This window comes from Eutrema salsugineum, unplaced genomic scaffold, assembly GCF_000478725.1.
Source record: "Eutrema salsugineum unplaced genomic scaffold, Eutsalg1_0 scaffold_3, whole genome shotgun sequence".
Classification (NCBI taxonomy): Eukaryota; Viridiplantae; Streptophyta; class Magnoliopsida; order Brassicales; family Brassicaceae; genus Eutrema; species Eutrema salsugineum.
Genome location: NW_006256756.1, coordinates 8,525,000 through 8,549,659, shown reverse-complemented (window position 1 = coordinate 8,549,659; position 24,660 = coordinate 8,525,000). Strand labels below are relative to the sequence as shown.

Here is a 24,660-nt window from a genome sequence, read left to right as displayed (position 1 = left end):
TGCAGACTTATGAGCTTCCACTAGCTGGTTGCCAGTTTGCGGTTTTGCATCCTTTTTGGGAGCGGGTGGAGGTGAGATTACCGACTTCATAGATCCTCCGCACCGAGTTATTCCCCTAAATATGAGATCTATTCTCTTTTTAGGGCCCGGAGGAGGGGAGCTCGGATTTTCATCCGCGGGAGCTCGGTCTCTTTTCTTATTTGAAGTTTTTGAGTTTTCTGGTTCCTCGTTTTTTCCTGTGGGCTCCCCCTCTTGTTCTGCGGCCTTTGCGGCGATTTTAGCCTTTTCGGCTAAGACTGTGCGGCATTCTTCGGTGGAATGTCCCTTTTTATTATGATGAGTGCAGAATTTGCTCGCATCATAGGTCGATTTTTTCTCCTTTTCGACTCTTTTTTTGACGAGCTGCCTATTGTGAAACCATGTATCCCTTTGCCGCCGGGCTCCTTTTTGGCTGCCTTTTTGGTAGTGGCAGGGGTAGGAACTAATAAGCCTGCCTCGTACTGTTCTCGGAGGATGTTCTGTTCTTCCTCGTACTGGGCGAAGCTTGCGGCTCTATGGAGCGCGTCGTCTATTGTTTCTGGACACCAAACTGATAGTTCTTGTTTGAAGGGTGAGTCAAACCATAACCCTTGTTTGAGCGCAGAGAGTGCTACTCCCTCGTTCAAATCGGCTATCCTGGACTTAATTTCTTTGAACCTGGCCAAGTAAGCCCGCAGGGGTTCTTGGTGGTTCTGTCTGCATGTCTAGAGGTCGGCCTCTATGGCCTTGGAGGTTATAGACACCGAATAGTATTTGAGGAAGGCTGAGCCGAGCTCTTGGAAATTGTCTATGGACCCTTCCTCTAGTCCGGCAAACCATTCTAGGGCGGATCCGACTAAATCTTCTGTCTGGTTGAGCTCTGCGCCCCAGTGATTTCGACATCTCCAGATCGGAAAGTCGACGTGCTAGGGTTTAGCGAGGGGCCAGAGCTTGTCCTTGGACCAGATGTCTCGGTGTTTTTGAGATCCATTTCGTTCTTACTTGTCTTTGAGATCGGTCTCAGGTGTAAGAATTTCTTTGTTTCTTCCCCACAGACGGCGCCAAAATGTGGATCTAAAAATCCACACTCAAGGTTTTAGTGTTTGGTTTAGTAGAAGAAGAAATTGGGCAAGAATTCTGATAAAGATCGATGTAAAATAGAAGACCAAGATCGACGAATTGGATTTGTATTAATGATATTACGAGTTTACAAGTGTGTCTAGCTTAAAATCAGATGATCTTTTACATAGAAATGACATCCTATTTATATTAAATAGATCGACTCGAACTCCTTCGAGATTCGCGGGATGTTACAATCTCCCATCTTCTGAGATCTTCGGGATCTTCTCTTATCCAGGTCGCTTACTCCTTGAAGTCTTCCACGATCTATCGAATATCCTTTCTAGGTGCTTTCTTCTTTTGTTAATGGGCTTTGGGCCCGTCAAAGCTGATGCAATGATCAACTCGAAGTATGGGCCAGACTGGTGCTAAGTCCAACACCAACAAATACCCAAATAATCGTTCGTACCGAAGATATATAGTGGTCTCCTCACCGCCGTCAAACTCCATCGTTGTTTTGAAGCATAGCGGTTTGAATCCATCGATCACCACTTGCGCCTTCTCCTCATCCAGATGCACCTCTTTTACATCTCCAAGGACTTTCCCTATATTTCTGAACGCGACATCAGCCCAGAAGTGGAGAGGTACTCCGATGATTCGAACCCAGAATTTGATCATCGATGGATAACTTGGATCAACGACCGGCATCCACCATACAAGCGACAACATCCAGTAATAAAAATGGAATGGTTCCATTTTCATCACTTCCTGGAGATTCTCTTCCCAATCAAAGTCGAATTGGAACTTTCCGAGACCCAAATCCACACTAGCAACTCTGTCTTCCACCTTCCAGATCCGATGAAGCATATACAGAAGCGCTTTCATGTCTTGCATCTGGGATTCATACACCTCCCAATGAGAGTATGTGAGTACGCCTTAATAAGACTTGCGTTGTCAAATTTTGGCACTGTTATCTTCCTCCGCTTCAAGGGAACCGCCTTTTCCTCTGCACTGTGTTGCCGAAAGAGTGAGTTTTGAGACATTTTTATTGACCGTATGAATAGACCGAAGGCTTGATAAAGGATGTAGAGCATAGATTTGAAGAGAAGATGATGTTTCGTGAGGAATAATCTCATCACTCTCCATCGTTTTATAGAACTCTGTTTCTAAGATTAATTGTGGATCCTCTCTCATCAACTGCATATCGCAAAGATGTCGCGTTTTATCCCCTCTGCCATAATCAACTTTCCAGAAACTATCCCATGAATCCAAGAAGATCAAGGTAAATTGTTTATGATAATGAATTCGGCCTGCAATCCTTAATCTGGTACAGCCTGAACATACAGCCAAGAGAAGGATTTAATCGATATTCGTTTATACCAGTTTCCGAAAAGGGAATCAGCTTAAGATACTCAATCTTGGGGGGGGGGAAACCACCAGAAGAATCTGTGTGCAATCCCGATTAAGATCCATAATCCCGCCATTAACATATCACCGATGCCATCAATTTTGAATCTTTCAGATTTGATTTTGATATTGGGTTCGCAATTAAGATGACAAACTGATTCCCGAATCCAATCCCACTGGTCCACTGATGAATCCTCATCTAATTCCAATCTCAAGCCGAGATATCTTTTCCGATTTGTAACCAGGCACATACGTTTGCCGTCATTGTTTCGAAGGGAGAGAGTTTCGTTGTCTTCGAGAATGAAAGCAAAAGCTTTTATTTTAGTGAAAATTCCTCAGACTAACCTTTAAGGTTAATGTATTGACAAACTTAGCCTAACATATTCATCAGCTTACTAGACTAACCTTAGAAAGTTGGTGTTATACCATTTTGTCCAAATAATCAATATTATTACCTGATTGCCATTGTAATTTAAAAAAAAACTTCAAATTATATACATATGTATATACACATATATACACGTATATACACAAACATTTCCCTAATTCTAAAATTAGAAATTACAAAACAAAAAAAAACTGTAAACCCTAATCCGGCGGCGACGATATAGGCGATTCGGCGACGTTATAGGCGATTTAGGGTTTTCGGCGGCGAAGAAGGCGATTTCGGCGGCGACGAAAGGTTTTTCGGCCACTCATCTGGTAAGTGTTTCACACCTGGGTTCATTTCTCGTCTCAAACAAGTTTTTGTCTTGGGTTTTCGGGGTTATGTCGAAAACTGTCTACACCTTTAGTCGCGACAGTTGTGTTTGGGTGTCAACGGTGGTTTCGCGCTAACGGCGGAAGAGAAACCATCTGTTCACATGATTTTACTCAGAAATCGTAACCCTTTTCTTATTTTTTCAGGGAAGTATTATTATCGGCGGTTTCCGTCTTTGGAGAACGGTTTCCAGAGACCCTACACGATTTCCGGCGAGTAATTTCTGGTCGGAGTGGTTCGGTTATAATTTGTTTTTGGTAGACTTTTCAGTAGTTGTTGCATTTGGTCGATTTGTATATGTGAGGTAGATTTGTTTTCTATGTGAGGTAGATTTGTTTTCGTTTCATTGTCTTGTTTGAATAATCAAAGTATTGTTGGTAGAGTTATTGTTGAGATTGTATTGGTAGATTTATGTATTGTTGGTTGATTTATTCCATGTGTGGTAGACTTTGGTCGTATTTGGTAGAGTTATATACTATAGTTGCTCCCGGGTTTGGTAGATTTTATATTATAGTTGCTTTCGAGTTTGGTAGACTAGTTCATGGTAGATTTGTTTTCATATGTGGTGAGTAATTTGTGTTTGTAATGATTGTGGGTTTAAAATTGCGTTTGGTAGACTTACGAATTCTATATTTGCGTTCTCTCTTTGTGTGTGGTAGATTTATGTATTTATTTGGTAGATTTGTGTTGTATATTTTCTTTTCTTTTATTTTTGGTAGATTTGTGTTCGTTTTGGTAGATTTGTTAATGTTTTGTGGTAGGTATTCTATAGTTGTTGTCGAGTTTGGTAGACATGTGTTTGTTCATGGTAGATTTGTTTTGATGTGTGGTAGATTTGTAAGATTTTAATGTTTTTATTTGTTTGCAGACATGGCTTCAGCTAGCGGCTCAAAGGATTATCCCCAAAGATTGTACCCGGAAGGCAAATCTCCTTTGCTGAAGAAGAGTTGTCATCATAACTGCAAGCTTCATGAGTTCATCATGATGATCAGGGATCACCTTGGGGATGAAATTTACAACGACATCATGAATAATTCTCAAGTTGGCGTGCTACTGAAGCTTGCATTGACTTCGTTCATATGGAGTGCTAAGACGGTTCAGTATTTTGTGAGCAACCAACTGAAGGTGGATAGGAATCATGAGTTCTGGACTCTTATTGGAGGTCGCCCGGTTAGATTTTCACTCTTAGAGTATGCTGAAATCATGGGGCTAAACTGTGACCCAATTGATCCCAATGACAAGTTGGAAATAGATCACACCGAATTTTGGGCCGAGATTGGAGTGAGAGGTGGGGAAGGCCCTAATTGGAATGAGTTAGAAGCTCGGATGAAAACTTGCCAAGCATGGACTTATGAGAAGAAGAAGATGTTGGCGTTGCTTTTCATTGCATGTTGGTGTATTGGGACTTCACCGCAACAGTCGAATCCCGTTGGCTTTAGCCAAAACAGTTATGGATGAAGCAGCTTTCGAGAGACAGCCGTGGGGTCGTCATGGATTCCATGAACTAATTTATTCCCTCAAGATTGCTAACTTGGGGGGAGCACGATACACTCTCCACGGATGTGTACAGGCAATGCTTGTTTGGGGTTATAAGTGCATCCCTATATTGGCTGAGAGAGCAGGGAAAAATACGCCCCGATGTAGATGACTCGGTGTTCCTCTTCTTAGGTGGACTTCATCACGGTGTCGTTATGTTTTCGAGACTCTTTTGGAGATGGATAAGAGTGAAACCGAGGACCACAAGGTACTTGTACCTTAGCAGCTATTTAGTTGGTACAGTTTTTTGATAATAGCTTAGTGTTTGGTAGAGTTATTTATTATACAAAAATTTGTGGTAGAGTTATTAAATGTGGTAGAATATAACATTTGGTAGAGTTTTTACAATTTGGTAGAGTTTTAATATTTTGGTAGAGTTTTTACATTTTGGTAGAGTTTGTACAGTTTGGTAGAGTTTTTACATTTTGGTAGAGTTTTTACATTTTGGTAGACTTTTGGGCCAACACCTCCGACGAAGTCCTTATATAGACGGCCTAGAACCTCATGGGTTGCATGGCGGGTGCGTTGTGATCGCACAGTCACAGAACATGTGTGTTCTCGAGTATAAGTTTTAACCCAAAAACATTTGCTGCTCCCAACAGTTGAAGCGCAAACCCTCCATTTGCAACCATCTACCCAACACTTAACAGTTAGCAATTTCTTACTCGAATGATCGACATTGTAGTCGAATTTGTGAGCAATGGAAAGAATTTTGAGTCGCATCTCGAAGTCATCTTTTGTTTCATAACGCTGGCCAACGGCTAAGTCTAAAGATGAAAGCTCTAGACTTTGAAAGTCGGGAATTGTAGTCGGTCCCCTTTTCTTCGGTGGTAGATTTACCGACTCCTCCTCATCTGAACTTTCACCATATGGACGTTTCTCACGTCTACCGTACTCTTCGTCATCGGAACTTGCACCATCAGGATCTTCACATCCATCAAATCTGGTTGACAAATCCTCTTCTTCTTCATGCATTTCTTCGTCTTGTCCAACTTCAACACCTTGTTGCGGACGATCTTGGCGCACTTGTTCTTCAGGGACTAGACTAGGATATGCATCTCGATCTTCGTCTTCATCAACAACTCCCTTCTGAACTTTTTCTTTGATCTCAACACATAAACGAACCGTTTTGTTTTCGTTCTGGAATTGATGCAAAAAACTCTGCAGCTGTCTTGAATTACCAACAAAGACAGGAGGTGTATCCAGAGGTAATTTCCGCCGGACTTCAGACGACAACATATAGCTGAACTGAAGCTCATAAAGATGTTGATCCAACCCGAAATCTTCATATGCGATTTCAACCAAATCGGCAAAGGACGTTTTGCGGTCTATCCCTATAAAACTACATCTCCTGGACTGATCTACGATGAAGACCCACCTCGTTTTCTTTAAAACCAAGTTACCACAAACCAAAACAACTTGTTCCATTAATATAAAAGTGGATAAGAGGCACAAGATCGAAGTAGAAGGAAAAAATCAAGAGTTATCCCAAGTTTAACAGCTCGACGGCGAAACCTAGAGGTTGAAGATGGACTCTGGTTTTGTTCCGTACTTTAGACAATACATACAGGGCAAAAAAGTAAAATCGCACTGCCCGATAACTAAGTTTACCACATTGATATTGAATCTAACAATTTACAAACAAATCTACCATATAGGTCACTAAGTCTACCATTAATAAAACATATGTACTTGTAATGTTTATAGCTCTACCAACTAAAGTACAGTACATTTAAGCAGGTGAAAACCCAGCAGAAAACATAAACTTAAGAGCGAGTTTCGTTATAAATCGGCTGGTCTTGCGACATAAGCGAGTTCAAACGGTAATAGCGACGTCTTCGCTTCGTCGAATCCACCGACGGCGAAGGAGTACTCACACATTATTTGGTATGAACATTCATAACCGCGGTAAACATTTAGTGTTCATAGCATTAAACGACTTTTGTTATAGATTATTGGAGTTTTCTATCATTGCTGGGGCTAATGTTCAAACTAAAAGTCGTCCTGCTTTAGTAAAAGTGATAAAATGCATCTATTTCGTCGTCGAAAGGTTGCTTCTCGGCTATCGGCGGCTGTATGCCTAAACCCAGAAACCCTAGTTTTTGTGTGAGTGGTAGACTTTTAAAATATGTAGTAGAGTTTACGTATTATCATTTATAGTAGACTTTTCTGGTTTTATGGTAGACTTTATATGCTGATGGTAGACTTTAAATATTTATAGTAGACTTTTGTTTATTTTGATTTGTGTTGTTTAGTACTTTTCTTATCGACACAGACAATGCCGAGCTATAGCAACAGTTCTTCTGAAGAGCCGGAAATGGATACGTTAAAGTGGTCGGGTTTTGGGGACTTTGGGATTCAAGAGAAGTGTTATTGTGGTCGGGATATGATCCTCAAATCAATGCCTGGTGATACGCCCGCAACACCTGGCCGTAGGTACTACACTTGTCCATTCTGGTTGAAGAAGGTAAGTAGCTTGAGTATTTGTCATAAGTTTTCTTAAAAATATCCATTTGTTAATCTTTAGTTAACTGTTATGATACTTAATGTATGAGATTGGCCTGATGTATGTAGGGGAATCCAGACCATATCTGGAAATGGTGGGATGAGGCTGTTACAGAGGAATTGGAACGGTTGAAGATTGGCCTTGAGCAGAATAAGGAGAAATTGCAAGAGCTTAGCAGGGCTCAAGCTTTTGATCCTCGTTTCATGCGTTTGGAGAATCGTTTCCAGTCATTGGAGAGGTCTATGGAATGCAATGACTTGGTCGGAGACATTCGGGAAATGAAAGATGAGATACTCCGGCTTCAAGGCGACTTTGTTTGGATGACGGAGCAAAACGCCAGAGGTGACCACTACTTGATGCTGGCGTTGCTGTTCGTGTTTGCAGCCATTGCGTATATGTTAAGTACAAGTCCGTTTCCTTATGTTTAGTAGATTTATATTAACTCGAATGGTAGACTTATATTATATTGTTGGTAGATTTGTTGTAAAAGACTTGTCATGTTCCCAATTACAGTCGAACGAATGGTAGACTTATATTATATTGTTGGTAGATTTGTTATAATTAATAGCTTTCGAAATGAATAACACATAAATCTACTTAACACAACATAAATAACACAACATAACTTTCATAAGTCTACTTCATAATAAAAACAAATCTACTTAAGTAAACAGAAGTCTTTCAACAAACATGAAAGTACAACTACTGATGCAATCAACGTGGCCAATCCATAGCAAACGACGGTACTACCCACCAGAAATTGGCACACTCCAATTTCCAGAAGCAGGATTCACAAAGTTGATCCCCATACGTCTCTAGCAGGTATTCATCTCCCATCCATTGCATGTCTGGTACTTTGAGACAACCACAAATCCTTGTACTTAAAGACTTTTTATAAGCCTGGAAAACCATTTCCACCAGTTCCTCGGGCTTCTGGAAATTGAACGCAGGCATGAAGATCTTTTCCATTGTCAATCTCATTTTCTTTGCATCTTCCCGGGAGAGAGCTTTGACAGAGTTGAATACCTCTGATGTGCCATCCATGGTTAGATGTAACATAGTGTGGCAGTACTTACCCATGAGAAATCCGTCGTCTGATGCCATTTGAATGAAATCACACCCTGCTTGGAGGTTATGTTCGAAGAAAATCAGCGATAAACCTCTTCGCAACTGTGTGGATGGATTTCCTGCAGCCAAGCACCGACTGAAGAATGCACCGACCCTTCCATGAACATCCCACCTCCACGGCAAGATAATGTTGATTAAATCAACATTCCTAAGAAAACCCGCTTCGTTAGAGATGTTGTTAAGTGTTTTGGACGAAACTTTTGCAAGACAAAGATCCGCATACGAGTTTGAAGATATTTTTAACAATATCTCGTACAGAAGATCAGAAGGAAGCGACTCGAGATTCGCCATAGGGTTTAGCGGGATGGGAAATGAATCGTCTCGGTTGTGGTATTTATAGAGAACTCACAAGAGAACTCGAAGCGACTCGAGTCAATAGAAGTTCTCGAAATCGATGAGAGTGTTCGTTGGAAAATGCATCAAGAGAAGTTCTCTAAATCGATGAGACGGTTCGTTGGTAACGGTTTATGGTTACCGTTACCATAAGTCTACCATATGGACGAAAATTGCAAGACGTACAACACTGAAACCATAAGTCTACCAAACAGTAGGTTTTTTTGTAGATAGAACAATTCTTTTGGACAAAAAAGTAATTTTACTCCATAAAGTCAAATGTCTGCCAAACATTAACTAGTAAGTCTACCTCAAGCATAACAATAACTCTACCATATAAACAAGTCTACCATAAGCATGTCATATGTCTACCAGATCAAGGTTAACTCTGTAAATACCAAACTTAATTAATCTACCACATTGTTATTTCAAAAAATCTACCATACGGCCGATAAGTCTACCAGATTACATAAACTCTACCAAACATACAAACAAATCTACCAACATCTTGTAAGTCTACTTCATGTCATTATTAATCTACCACAAATTAGAATGAAATTTATTTAAAATATAAGTCTACCACAAAACAAACATATCTACCACAAAACAAATAAATCTACCAACAGTTTTTAAGTCTACCTCATGTAACATATAATCTACCACTAACCGGAATGAATTTTAACTGAATTAAATCTACCACAAGTCAAACATATCTACCACAAAAGCGAAAACTCTACCAATTATATATAACTCTACCATAAAACAGATAAGTCTACCGCACGTATTGACAACTTTTTTCACATAAATCTACCGCTAAAGGAAATAAGTCTACCAACTCAGAAAATAAATCTACTTCATTGTCAATAAATCTACCGAAAAAGTCAACTATGCGAGAAAGTCAACGCTTTTGTTAACAAGTCTACCAAAACTTTTGACAAGTCTACCATTCATAACAACAAATCTACCGAAACACCATAAATCTACCTCTCATCGTCAAAACTCTACCAAGAAAAGTCTACCAACATTTAAAAACTCTACCAAATCTTGAATAAATCTACCATCGCCCTAATAACTCTACCAACAAAATTTCTGCGTTGACCAAAATTTCATAAGTCTACCGTCAAAGCTTGGTAGACTTATGAAATTTTTAGCGCCAGAATCTGCCTACGTGGCATTAAAAAAGTAATGGCATTTTCGTAATAAGATTTTTTTCAACAAAGGCGAAAAGGGTGTTTTGGGTATGCTAGGTTAGTTTTGTAAAAAAAATAAAAGTGCGTCGAACCAGTAATATAGATACTTTCTAAGGTTAGTGTAGTAATCCTCCCTTTATTTTATTTTTCTTCGAGTTTTTATGTATTATTTGTTTATTTATTTCTATTAAAAAAGGAGAGTTTCTAGATTTTTAGAACTTCATCCTAAACATAGTTCAAACGTTTTATGAAATGGAATAATTTACATACTGTTCCAATTAATGGATAAGAAATAAGAATCATTCGTGATATATCTCGAGTTTTACTTCGAATCGAGTATGAACTAATGTTACAATTCATGTGTAAGTTCAGATTTGGGGTTCATACTAAATATCATTCGAACAAAAAAAAAGGTGGATACTAAATACAGTAAAACCTCTATAAATTAATAATGTCGGGACCAAAAGAATTTATTAATTTATCGTGATATTAATTTATGTATAAATTAATAATTATTAATTTATAGAGAAAATTTGCTTTTCGTTTATAATTTTTTAAAAATTTCTTTGGAATAATGCTATATTTTAAATTTTTAACAAATTTAGTAAAGTAAATTATGTTTAACAATCATAACTCGCAATAAAATAGTTATTAATACCATATTGGATTATCCATGTAAAAATATACATGTTCAGAAGTTTAAAATTTATAAAAAGACTATGGATACTATTCGTATTATTGATGATGAAATTGAAGATAACACTATAATATATTTAAAAACATTTACAGATAAGAAAATAAATTATCACATTAAAAATTATCAAAAATTTTGAATGTATATTGTAAAACATCAATAAAAGCTACTGATATAATAATTAAAGAAATAAAATCCAATGAGATTTTAACCTTTAATAAAAACAAACACATTAGTCATAATTTAGAATAATATATTTATACTCCCTCCGTTTTTTTATACATGTCATTTTAGAAAACTCACACAGATTAAAAAAAGTTTTAAAATACCTATTATGACCTTATTTATTATTAAATTCACCTAATACGAATTATTACACAGCTTATTAAAAAAGGGTATATAAAGTCATTTTCTACTAATAACTCTCTAGATTGACGAGAACCTCAATTATTTTGGTACAAAAAAAAATCTTAAAACGTCAAGTAATAAAATACAGAGGGAGTATATATTTGTATAAATGTATACAATTATTAATTTATGTTTTTTTGGACTATATATTTACATAAGGATTTTTAAAAAAAAATTATTATCTTATTATCTTATTGAATTTTATGGATTTTTATATTGACCCGATTTGAGACCAGTAAAATTTATTAATTTATAGTAATTATTAATTTATCGAGTATTAATTTATAGAGGTTTTACTGTATAGTTTTTTGTTAACGAGATTATGTTCTCTAATTTAGAGATAAATCTCTCGAATATTAATCTCATCATTATTAGCTTTAAGTTAGTATGGGCTTCATATAGGCCCATGTGGGCTCAATTTTAGCTTTCACGGTGAACAATGTCAATGGAGTTTTTAATGTAGATCACGATGCTGGCCGGATGTGTGTTCATTCTGTTATGGGTTGTTCACAGTTTTTAATAGACCCACAATACAAGAAGCCATTGAATTCAAAAAGAAGTAAGTTAATATTGATATATATATATATATATATATTTGATCATATTTTAGTATATATTATAATACTAATCAAGGTGTATTGATAGACAAGACTTTTTAGGGTCTCAGGACTATCAATCCCCTTGTCAATGTAGCACAAAGAGGTTTATCAATCCAGATGTGGTGTTAGACACTAAGCTATATGATCAAGTTCTTAATTCAAGCAAACAAGAGTGGGTTCTGATTAATCTAGAGACAATTATAAACATAAACAGGATTAAAGACTAATGACAATGACAAATGATATGATGTGAATATGATATGATGGAGGCATGAGATTCTAGACATGATAGTTGGTCAGGGTGCTTTGGTGTTAAACTAGAAATGCTAATGACAATGATGAGACATGATTCAAGTGATTAAGAACTCTAATCTAGGTTAATCCTCTCATGAAGGTATTAACCCCTATACTAATCCATTTTCAAACCAAATTCCCATTTGTGAAATATGAATCAATATGCATTAATAAACAGTTCTCAATGATCATTCAAGCATTTAACAAATCATTCCCATGATGAAAAATTACTTAAACCTCTAACACAACTCTTTCAGGAATTTCATCAAACACTTTTGGTGCATGAAATTTCCAGAATCTAGATCTCAAGTGATTATCAAGGATCTAGCATAGAGAACAGTTGTTTAGAGAAATGAACCAATGAATCTAGCCCTAAGCACTCCTAATCTAACACTTTAGCACCCTAACCTACACATCTAGAACCTCATTAAGGTGACTACTCACTAATCATGATCAACACACTAAACCCTTTGCAAGATGTGTTGTTAATCATGATTAGAAGTTGATTCTGATGATAAGAAATGATGAACCAGATGGAAAGAAACTGCAAATCGATTTAAACTCTCTAAAACAAAGTGTATTAAGTGGTTTTTCAAAAAAGGGGGAAAAAGACTAAAAGTAGATTAAGTGTTCTCTACAAATTAGGTCTAAAAACCTTATAAAGGAGGCTTGGGCGAACCGGGTCAACCCGGAACAAACCGGGTACTGACCCGGCCTTGATGGGCAAAGAAGGGTTTGCCACGGTCTGGTGTGTCCTTGGTGCGACCGTGGCATTCCTGACCGTGTCAAAGACTTCATTGTGTTCTTGGTTCATTTTGATGCCACGGTCTGATCAAGCTTCATCTGGGACTCGTGGCAAGTTAACCGTGTCAAACGCCGAAGATGTGTAAAGGTTGCCACGGTCAAGCCCCCAGACCGTGGCATTCAGACCGTGCCAAAACCCGCATGCATGTGAAGTCCTTCCCAGCCAAGTATACGCTTGCCACGGCCAAGTCTCAGGCCGTGGCATTGAGATCGTGTCAAAAGCCGAAACTGTGTAGAAGTTATCTCCAGCCACTTGTTCATTTGCCACGGTAAAGTCCCAGACCGTGGCATTAAGCTCGTGCCAATCGCCGAAGGTTGCAAGATGTTGCCACGGCCAAGCCTCACACCGTGGCATTTAGGCCGTGTCAATCGCCGAACGGTTGCTAAGTTCCTCTCAGCCAAGTGTGTGTTTGCCACGGTCAAGCCTCACACCGTGGCATGAATATCGTGTCATTGGCCGAGGGTGCACAAAAGTTGCCACGGCCAAGTGTGGACCGTGGCATTGAAATCGTGGCATGTTTAACTTAGTCATCCTGGGCTGTCTGGACCATCTCGCATTCCGGAGAGTGTAACTTCCTGGAGACCTGTCCGAATTGAGTAATTCCGGTTGCAGAAAACAGAGGACTCATTTATCTCCAACTTTGATGAAGGAAGTTTCAGTGCTTGGGAAGTGTAAGGTTTCCTGGAGGGCACATCTTTGAAGCGCATTTACACGACCAGAGAGAGGCGCCTAGACATGTGTCCATTTCGGAGACCGAATCTTTCTGCTCAAAGCTCCGAATTGATTGATCTCGGATGTTCTGGAAAGAAGACTCAAATGTCTCTGATTCTCATGAAGGCCCCGGAAACTGAATCGGCCTGGAAGTGCACCGTCCTTCGCATCCTTCAAAACTGATCTGCTCGGTCCGGAATACCTGCGAGACAGGGGTTCCTTCCGACTAGCTTATCTCTCTGTTCACGCGTCCGAATTCCACGATTCCACTTGCTATGAGACCGTGCTCCAATGCTCTCCAACTTCTATGAAGGACCCGCCGTCTGAATCGGACCGGAAGGCTCCCCGGACAGGCGATTTCTGAGACTCGTTCACACCCGGAGATTTTGGCCGATACACTTCATTCGCGGTACATGGAAATGGCCGGTAAAGCTTCCCGCGGTACATGAAAATGGCCGGTAAAACCTTCCTGGCCAGCGAGAATGGCCGATAATCTCCCAAGACCCAATTTTTCCACTTTTTCAAGCTTTGCTCACCATTCCACCTCCTGGATTCATCTTTTCAGCTCCATATTCACCTGATAGACACTCAAAACATGCAAAGACTCATTGGGACCTAATGCATCTCCTAAGTTCTAAAACAAACCCTAAAGACCTAAAATGCATGAAATAAAACATGATTTGGAATGATTTATGCAACCTAAATGATGCAAATTATGAACATATCATGTATTCACATTTATATTTTAGGTATCGATCGGAGATGGGGTTTTGAGCAATTTTTGCTTAGTAATCACATTTGTGTAAGATGGTATTTTTGTCCGAACGATGTTAAGAGATTTATAATAATGTTTATGCTATTTTTAGTTATCCATTGATTTTGTAACAAAAGTCATAATCTGTTTTGAAGTATAATTTATGTCTTTGAATATATATAATAATTATTTTGAAATATGAAGATAACTTTGTGTCTTTCACGGAATGTTTAATAGCACTAATTAAAATAGGTTTTAAGGATTTGCATAGTCAAACCTGCAATTTTAGTTGGCAATATGCAAAACATCAAAATTTAAAAATTATATCATAGTTTGTAAATGAAAACCATTAAAATTAAAATGGGTTGGGCCTGTCAGATACATAAGTAGAATCAATATATATATGTGTACTCTATATTATCTACTCAAAAACATCAAATGCAAAGACAATATCGATCAACCTATATTGGGCTCGTTAGTTTTCAATGATTCAGTTATGCTTTCTTTGGTATATGTTACTTCATAATCCGATTTTCATTAAAATAAAATAAATAAATAAAGGTTTCTTCAAGACTTAACCACAAATTAAATTGGAGAATGAGCTTCATGAACCAAGAGATATGTCGATCAAATCATATTCCTTTTCGGTAAAAGTTTTGTGGTCATGTTTCAAGGTGATGGATTGCTAGAGGTAAAAGTTCTATGTTAAGTTCTTAACTAAAGAATTTTGTCATCTATTTCAGCTTATGGTACAAGGAATCAATAAATTAAACAAACTAGTTAACTTGTCTACGCCTTGCGTAGACTATATATGTTTACCAATTGTAATTTTATAAATAAATAAATTTAAAAACATTAATTTTTTGTTATCTCTATTCTAAGTTAAACGAATCCGAAATTTACAAATAAGCTTTTAATTTTAACAAAAGGATTAAAAAATCTTTCTGAAATATAAAAATAAGAAATTGAAAATTCTACTCTATATATCATAATTAATAACATTTCATTAGACATATAGATTTCATTTATTTAATTTTTTTCTTAGATTTTTACTAAATTTTACTTTTATAAAAATTATAAAAATTGAAAACCCTATAAACATCAGAAATCGTAAACACTATAATAATTAGCGATATTCTAGCATAAATTTTTTTTTTTTTTTGAAACGACATTCTAATTTATTCCAATTTTGTTTCTTTTAACATTTTAGTTAGATTTTTTTTCTAAATTTTGGAAACATAAGAAATGATAAATTTCTAGTTTTTTGTGTTTAAAAAAAAAAACGTTTTTGTCTAATTTTTTCTAAATTTCGGTTTAATATAAATTTAAAAACGGTTTGAATGAAAAAGAAGGAAAAGATTTAACAATTGTGAAAGTTGTGAGAGAAGTAGTGAAAAGTGGCTTATATCTATACTAAATTTTAGTTAACATTTTAGTTAGATTTTTTTATTATTTCAAAAATATTAGAAATAGTAAATTTCTTTTTTTTATTTTAGAAAAACTTTTTTGAAGACATTAGAAATGGTAAAATTTCGTTTTTTTATTTTTTTTTAAATAAAAACGTTTTTAATTTTTTTTGTCTAAATTTTGGTTTAATCTTATTTAATAAACGGTTTGATTGCATACAGAATTAAGCATTTAACCATAATAATTTAGACTGGTTTGTTTTAAGTTTTTTTTACACGTCATCAGATGAGAACCAATTAAAAAATGACATGTAATTAGAAAATAGGGTTAAACGGTCTTTTGCGGCAGAAACTCATTCTGGAGCTGACACGTAAGCGAAAAGCTGTGACCGCGACACGTAAGCAAATCACTACACAAATAAGTATATAGAAATCGTAAACACTATAATAATTAGCGATATTCTAGCATAAATTTTGTTTTTTTTTATTTTGAAACGACATTCTAAATTTTATTCTAATTTTTGTTTCTTTTAACATTTTAGTTAGATATTTTTCTAAATTTCGGAAACATAAGAAATGATAAATTTCTAGATTTTTGTGTTTTAAAACGTTTTTGTCTATTTTTTTCTAAATTTTGGTTTAATATAAATTTTAAAAACGGTTTGAATGAAAAAAGAAAGAAGAGGTTTAACAATTGTGAAAGTTGTGAGAGAAGTAGTGAAAGGTGGCTTATATTTATACTAAAATTTAGTTAACATTTTAGTTAGATTTTTTTATTATTTCGAAAATATTAGAAATGGTAATTTTTTTTTTATTTTAGAAAAACGGTTTTGAAGACATTAGAAATGGTAAAATTTTGTTTTTTTTAAAAAAAAAATTTAAAATAAAAACGCTTTTAATTTTTTTTGCCTAAATTTTGGTTTAATCTTATTTAAAATAGGACTCGCTGATACGTAAGCGAAACTCATTCTGAAACAGATACGTAAGCGAAAAGCGATGAAACTCGCTGTGTGCACGACACGTAAGCAAATCACTATACAAATAAGTATATAGATCCTAATGATCGTGAATGTTACCCAAAAAAAAATGAATTAAAACAAAAACAGAAAAAAAAATAACCGTAACAACAGAAATAGTACGATTTGGAGGATAGACTGGAAAAAGTCTTGATTCTACCTAAACCGAACAAACCGAACCAATCACAAACGATTCTCTTCGTTAAGTTCTGGTACATGACAACCAATTAACGGTCCAGTTTTGCAAAAGGAAAACATTAATCTTGTAGAGGAAATAACTAATTGACCAGTCAACTAACAGTTATGAAAGAATCAATGAAAAAACTCGACCATTAATTGGTTGTATTGTGGTGGAATAAGATGTCACAAACCAATTTTTAGTAAGTGAGCTATTTTATGTGAATGTGATATGAAACTTTGGGTATAACAAATATATTTAGATCTTCAACAAGTATCTGAACCAATTCATCAAACTTCATGTCATCTCCACAAATGCATTTTTTCAATTAAAAAATAGTTTTTTTTTTATTTCTTCTGATTCATCACCAAACTCTATGATTCCTTCCTCATCATCCAATCTCCAAAAACTCCAAAATCTGCAACATTCTTAAGAACAAAGCTCACGTTGTTTTTTTTTTCTTCTAAACTCTTTCACACGAGATAGTTCTATCTATTCATCAAACTTTCCTATAACTGAATCTAAAGAATATATCTCATCACTTAAATTATCGGATCCATGATAGAAATATATTAGGATTTAATTAGTATAATATCTATTTTATAAACTTAAGATTACCCACGTAGGATAGATTTTAAAATTTTAAACCTTTTTTTAAGTTTCAAAGCACAAAATACAAAGTATGATTGATTTTTTACATCCATATTTTTATTCATTTAAAGTTTAATCGTAAATAATATAATTAGATTTTAAAACAATTCATATGTTTGATTTATCTTGGATATTTTATTAATTTTAGATGCCAAAAAGTTAGTTTTCAAAGTCTTTCAAATATAGGTTAGTTTTTAAAATATATAAAAATTTTGGAATATAAACTATATCTCCCAAAACTTTTCCTATAATTAAAAAGCACAATTATCAATTTTTCGTAGTGGATCAGAATAGAATAGGATATCATATACTAATTTGTGCGATCTTAGAGCATTTATCATTTACGAAAACTAAACTGTGAAAGAGAGAATTTCTAGCGGTCAAATCTTCTTCAAAAATATGACATTATCATATTATTTTGAAAGCAATAGCTAGTTCCTTAAAAAAAAATATAGAACATCTTTAAAAACATAAATCAAATTTAAAAATCTATTTTAGGTTTTTCTGTTTTTAATGGCTATATATAAAGGCTTCAAGCATGAGGTAAAGCCCATATGGGGTCAATTTTGCTTTGTATTTATGGGCATTAGGTTTTAATAATCTGCATCGATAAGTCACAGAATTATAGTCAAACATTTGGGCAACAAGTGAATCATGTTGCTGACTTTGCGCTATGGAAGGATTATCACGTAAACTTGTCTCAGAAGCCTTTGGAGTTTATGCTGATATATACATATGTGCAGGCTACAAACCCGGTGAACCAAACTGGCAGAGCCCTTGGGGTCTAGGGGGACCAGGATATCACATTGGGTGCATCGTAATGAGCATCCGTTATTCAAAAATATGACATTATCATATTATTTTGAAAGCAATAGCTAGTTCCTTAAAAAAAATATAGAACATCTTTAAAAACATAAATCAAATTTAAAAATCTATTTTAGGTTTTTCTGTTTTTAATGGCTATATATATAAAGGCTTCAAGCATGAGGTGAAGCCCATATGGGGTCAATTTTGCTTTGTATTTATGGGCATTAGGTTTTAATAATCTGCATCGATAAGTCACAGAATTATAGTCAAACATTTGGGCAACAAGTGAATCATGTTGCTGACTTTGCGCTATGGAAGGATTATCACGTAAACTTGTCTCAGAAGCCTTTGGAGTTTATGCTGATATATACATATGTGCAGGCTACAAACCCGGTGAACCAAACTGGCAGAGCCCTTGGGGTCTAGGGGGACCAGGATACCACATTGGGTGCATCGTAATGAGCATTCGTTATTTGACTCCCAGATTTGATATTTTTGCTGGTAGCAAATATCTAAACTTCCCGCACCATGAAAATGTGATCGCAACATGTGCTGCTTGTGCAGATGGTGGCGTGACTTACTGGTTGCATAATGAGGATTTCACTCAAAACGAAGTTGAGATGGGAAATTCACTGGCCAACTCTGTTACAATTAGACAAGTATGTTTCTTGTTTGTATTGTTCCATTATCATAAACTCTTTGGGTGTGTGTTTTCTCATGGCTAATGCAGTTTAGTTCACTTTGTGTAGATCATGGCTAAGTACCATACTGGCTCTGAGACACTTCTTGGTGAGTGCACACTACCAAGATCCTCTGAAATATTCAAATACATGTATCTGAAAACATTAACTTTCTCTCTCCCTCTCCCTCTTTCAATCTTTCTCTCTCCCTCTTTTCTTCTTCTCTCATCCTAAATTGTATATATTATACAGTTTAGAAAACTACATTTAAAGTTAGAAATTTTTTTATTCAAAAAAAAATTCAGAACACAAAACAGACAAACTAACAGAGATTTAATATCATGTACCTAGAAGCTTTACCTGACTCTCATTTTTCTCTTTCTCTCTTCCTCCCTGTCTCTCTATCTTTTTCTCATTCTCTCTCCATCTACATATCCCTGAAAGCAATGTTTTTAAAACCGGACCGGTAACCGAACCGGAAAATTTTTTGGGTCATGGGTTAATATGGTTTAACTGGGTTCAACCAGATTCAACCGGTTTAATGATATTTTACAGCCTCTAATTAATTGAATATTAAATAAAATTCTTTAATATTTAAGAAAACATTCATAAAATAAATCCAAAACAACACCAAAATAAAATGGAGTAGCATTAGCAATAATTTTTAAAAAACTTCAATTGTCTAAACAAAAAACAGCACCAAATAAAATAGAGTAGCACATTCAATCTTCCTTGTCCAAATCTTCATCACCTTGAACAAACAAAAAAGCAAAATACATATTAATCAAATGTTTTAAATTTTGAATTATAGAATGAAAAAAGTAATAAAAAAAAAAACTATTCACCATCTTTAGGATATTCTTCAAGAAGTTTATCTTCTAACTCTGAATAATCAAGCTCCCCTTCTTCTTCTTCTTCCACAATCCAAAACTCAGTTTTATCGATAGACTCGTAATCAACTGGATCATATGATCTACTTCTCTTTGATCTACACATAAAGACAAGAAACTATATATTAATAAATATGCATAAAAAATCTATCACACTCTACAAATAACAAACCTGTTTTGTAGACGTAAATTATAATGAACATAGACAAGATCATTGAGCCTTTGATGCTCCAGTCTATTTCTCTTTTTGGTGTGAATGCGTTCAAACACACTCCAGTTCCTCTCACATCCAGATGAAGAAGCTGTTTGACTAAGAATTCGGACTGCGAGCTTTTGCAAATCAGGAATATCACAACCAAATAATTTCCACCATTCATCTACAAATACAACAAGAAAAAAAATATTCCATGTAATTAAACATCTTAAAAGTTAGAGAAAAACATAATATATTAACATAACATAATATCACTAACCTGGTCGAGTAGTTTTGCTACAAGTAAGTGCCATCTCCCGAGAAAACTTCCTTCTCGATCTCTATAGCGGCCAATAGTAGCTACTAGTTTTGTTTCACTTAAACCACCATTCAAATTTAGCATTCCACTTGTAATCTCAGGCTTGTCACTAAATTTCTTTGTATCATACAAGAAAGCTGGATTCAAAAAGTAAGCGGCAGCGTAAATATCACGACGTAACATCTTATCCCACCTATTGTTAATGATCCTCGTATAAGGCCTGTAAAGATCTTTTTTTTTTATCGAATATCTTCTTGATACCTAACCGTGCCCTATACATCCCTTCATATACATAAGGCAAAGATGGTTTCTCATCAGAATCACAAATACGCAGCAAACGGATCAAAGGAGACATAATCTGCACAATCATAAAACACCCATTCCAAAAGTCTTCATCAAAAATAAGTTGTTTCACACGCTTTGCTTTCTCTGATCTCGATATTTTTCTGAACTCCTCATCAACCACCATACTCTGCAAATCATCCTTATGAGCGTACAAACTCTGCAAAGCTATGAAATTTGTAGCAAAACGAGTGTCTGCAGGACGAATTATCTCTCTCCACCCTGGTCTGTTTCTTAACCAATTCAAGATATGCTTATGGTTATACGCAAACACAGTTATCTTTGATGCAGAACTGGTTAGCTTCTCCACCTGAGGTAGTTCTCCCATATCTTGAAATATCGAATTAATACAGTGGGCTGCACATGGCGACCAATATATGGCAGGATATCTTTCTACAAGATTAGCACCAGCAGCTTTGTAGTTAGGTGCACTATCTGTCACCATATGGACCACATTTTGGGGGCCAATAATCTCCACAACGTCAGCAAATAGGTTACACAAATTCTCTGCATTTGTATATATTCCAGAAGCATCTACTGATTTGATGAAAGTTATCCCTTTAGGACAGTAGACCAGACAATTGATTAATGGTCTTTGCCTTGTATCTTTCCATCCATCAGCCATCAAAGTACAACCAGTATCAGCCCATGTACTCCTAACAGAGTCAATAATTAAAGAAACTTGCAGTTTAGCATCACGTAGTAAACGAACACGTAAATCATGATATGAAGGTCCAATGTAACCATGACCCATGCTTGCAATTTTGCTGATCATAGGCTGATAAAACCTAGAATTCACTGCATTCATGGGCATACACACGTCATAAAATACAAAGCAACTGCCATATCAGCATCATGAATCTTTTCCTTGCTTTGCAGACATGACTTTATGGTAGGTTGCACCTGATCTTCTAAACCCCTTTTAAAGTATGAGTTTATATCGGTACTACCATTTCTTTTCCGACTCAAAGGCACAGAACCTTGATGAGAAACTTGACCATCATCTACATCATGAAATTGTCTCATAACATTAACCCCTCTTTTCTCTTTTGCTCTATCCTCGTTTTCTTTTTAGTGACGTTCTCATTGCGTATTGAACTTCTGGAGGAACCTTCTTGCATGCATTGGTACTTCCTTTCTGTCCAGCTAAATGTTGTTTCATTCTATTGATTCCACCTCCCTGGTTTTTCTTACCACAAAAGTCACAAGTAAAAGTACTTTTTCCAAGTGAATCTACAGTTTGAGTGACATATGCCCAAGCCGCATCGTATTTTTGACGAACAGAACGTTGTGAAGGCAATTGAGATTCTGTGTATGTATCTGATGGAAGTGTCGCATCTGAATCATTCTCTTCCATTATTGAATTCACTACAAACAAAAATAAAGCAATTAAAAAATTGATTACGTCAAAGCACACCAAGTGGTAGTTTATACTTTATATAATAGATACTAAAAGACTAAAACTAACTAAACTCAACAAACTACTCAATAATTTAATGATTGTAAAACGTAGTAGTGATCGTTCTATGCTTTGATCGAAATTGAAACACTTTACTTTGATTTTGAACTGTAAACGTAGTAAGGCGGTGGTAAGTTGCAGAGAGAAAGGTAGAAAGCTGTAAACTTAGAAACCCTATATCAAATAACGAAGGTAAAAAGACGTAAAAAATATAAAAAAAATGATTTAAGTTATTTTCTTTGAACCGGTTTTATGCGGTTTGACGGTTCGGCCGGTTTCCAGTTTTTTAGCGGTTCAATATGGTTTTTAACCGGTCTAATCTTATATGGGTTTTAGTATTAACCCAACCCGGTTATACTTCCAGTTCGCAGTTTAACCTGGTCGGACTGCCGGTCCGGTCCAGGTTTAAAAACATTGCCTGAAAGTAATCTCAATTCTATTTATCCCTCTTTCTCGTTCCATCTCTCTCTCTTCATTCTCTCTCCCCCTCTCTTCATTCTCGGTCTCCCTCTCTCCTTCTCTCTCTTGTCCTTAATTTTATATATAACAAATTTAAAGTACAAAGTGTTTCTTTGTAACCAAAATTCAGCAAAAAAAATTTGGCACTAACGATTAGATGAATTTACAGAAAACTAATATCAATCAATTATATGTACTAGAAAATTTTAACTCTTTCTCCCCCTTTCTCTTTCTCTTTATCCCTCCGTCCCTCCCTACCATTCTTTCTCTCTCTCTCTCTCTCTCTCTCTCTCTCTCTCTCTCTCTCTCTCTCTCTCTCTCTCTCTCCCTCTCTCTCCCTTTTTCCATATTTCGCTCCCCATATCTCTCATGTCTCTCTCATTCTTGCTCTCCATCTTTCCATCCTTTTTCCCTCAAAAATTGTATATATCGAGACATCTATATTTAAAGTATGAAGTAGATTAAACATAAAAAGTAGGAACAAATAAAAGACAAACTAACAAAGATTTTATATTAATCAATTACATGTCCACGAAGCTTTAACTCTGACTCCCTCGCTCAATCCCACTCTCCTTTCCTAGCACTCTTTTTATCTCTCTCTCTCTTTCTCCTCTCTCTCTCTCTCTCATTCTCGCCTTTCATCTCTTATTCCTTCCCTCATCCTAAATTGTATATCTGACCTACATTTAAAGTATGAAGTATTTCTCATCATTTCTCTCTCTCTCTCTCTCCCTTCTTCCCTCCTTCTCCATCCCTCCTTATATTTCCTTCTCTCTCTCCCTGTTTTTTTTCTCTTCCTCTCTTTCTCCCTCTGTATTTCTTTCTTTCTTTCCCTCTCTCTCTCCGACCTTCCCTTTTTCTCTCCCTCTCTTTTTCTCTTTCTCTCCCCTTCTCTTTCTCAAACCTGGCCTCCCTCGCTTTCTCTCTCTCCAACCCCTCTCTCTCTCCAACCCCTCTCTCTCCTCTCTTTCTATTGGTCGCCCTCTCTATGTGCATCTACATAGTTTGGGTTAATCCAATTATTCTACTCTTCTTTCTGATGATGTTTTAATATAGTATAAGCTTATTTGGTTGTGCTTACAACTTTGATTTTAATTACCTCATACATGAGGATTTTTCTTTGCTAAAATTGTCAACTCACAAACTATCTCACTGAGAGGGGAAGTAAAAAGAATATACATAGAGGAATATCTTAAAAAAAAAAAAATGATTTAACTTATTACCTAAGTAGAATAATTTATTGATCAAGGTAATTCAGACGCAATACTCGACTAAACGTCCTTCTATACCGTTTAACAAATCTTGACATAATTTAAAACATCTAATTACTCTCAAAATTTGACTTTATATTTAATATTGATGGTATTTTGTACTTGGTGATCCTCCACCATTCACTTTTCTCTTCTATGTGGGATAATAATTCATTCACCATGTTGTTCATTTCCTCATAACTTGAAATTTCTTTTTTCTACCATACATTTTGGTTACATTGGGCGGGCCAAAGAATTTCAAAAACATAATACAAAATTTTAATAATCATGAGCCACTTAATAATCATCTTGAGATTAATAAAGTGGCGAGTGCAGTGATCTTCTATAATCTATATACATTTAAATAAAACAATCTTGTGGTTTTTTTTTTGCTTTGTGTTTCCTTTTAATAATAGTTGGAACATGCATATATTAACAAATCATCTGTCTGTCTGTTTATAGGTTCAAAGATGTGCAGAACACACTTCCATACAATCAAAACATATGAAAGAACAGAACCACATATTAACCCACACTTCACTTCCCATTACACCCCACCATCTTGTTTGTGACAACATTCCTAACGTGAGAACACCACAAAAGATGTGGTCTACTTAAATTTTCACTTACTAATTAACAGATTCACAAATATTCTCTTCAGGAATTAAGGAGGGGAAAAAGGCCGATTAGTACCTCAACACCATCATCTGGTACCAATAAATACCCAAACAATTTTGATAGGTTAATCAGTACCTGAACTTAGGAAAATCGGTGAATAAATACCTCAACATATTTCTGGGGCCAATAA

General features: G+C 35.8%; 1 protein-coding gene across 1 annotated transcript; it reads right to left on the bottom strand.

The window, feature by feature from the left end:
• Positions 1-19,662: 19,662 nt before the first annotated feature.
• LOC112085357 lies at positions 19,663-22,041 on the bottom strand. The gene is made up of 8 exons (XM_024154567.1): positions 21,903-22,041; positions 21,566-21,688; positions 20,758-21,482; positions 20,609-20,700; positions 20,304-20,535; positions 20,032-20,207; positions 19,786-19,928; positions 19,663-19,691 (listed from the first exon to the last, which is right to left on the bottom strand). Exons 1-8 carry the CDS (start codon positions 22,039-22,041, stop codon positions 19,663-19,665), a joined length of 1,659 nt encoding a protein of 552 aa, XP_024010335.1.
• Positions 22,042-24,660: the final 2,619 nt, after the last annotated feature.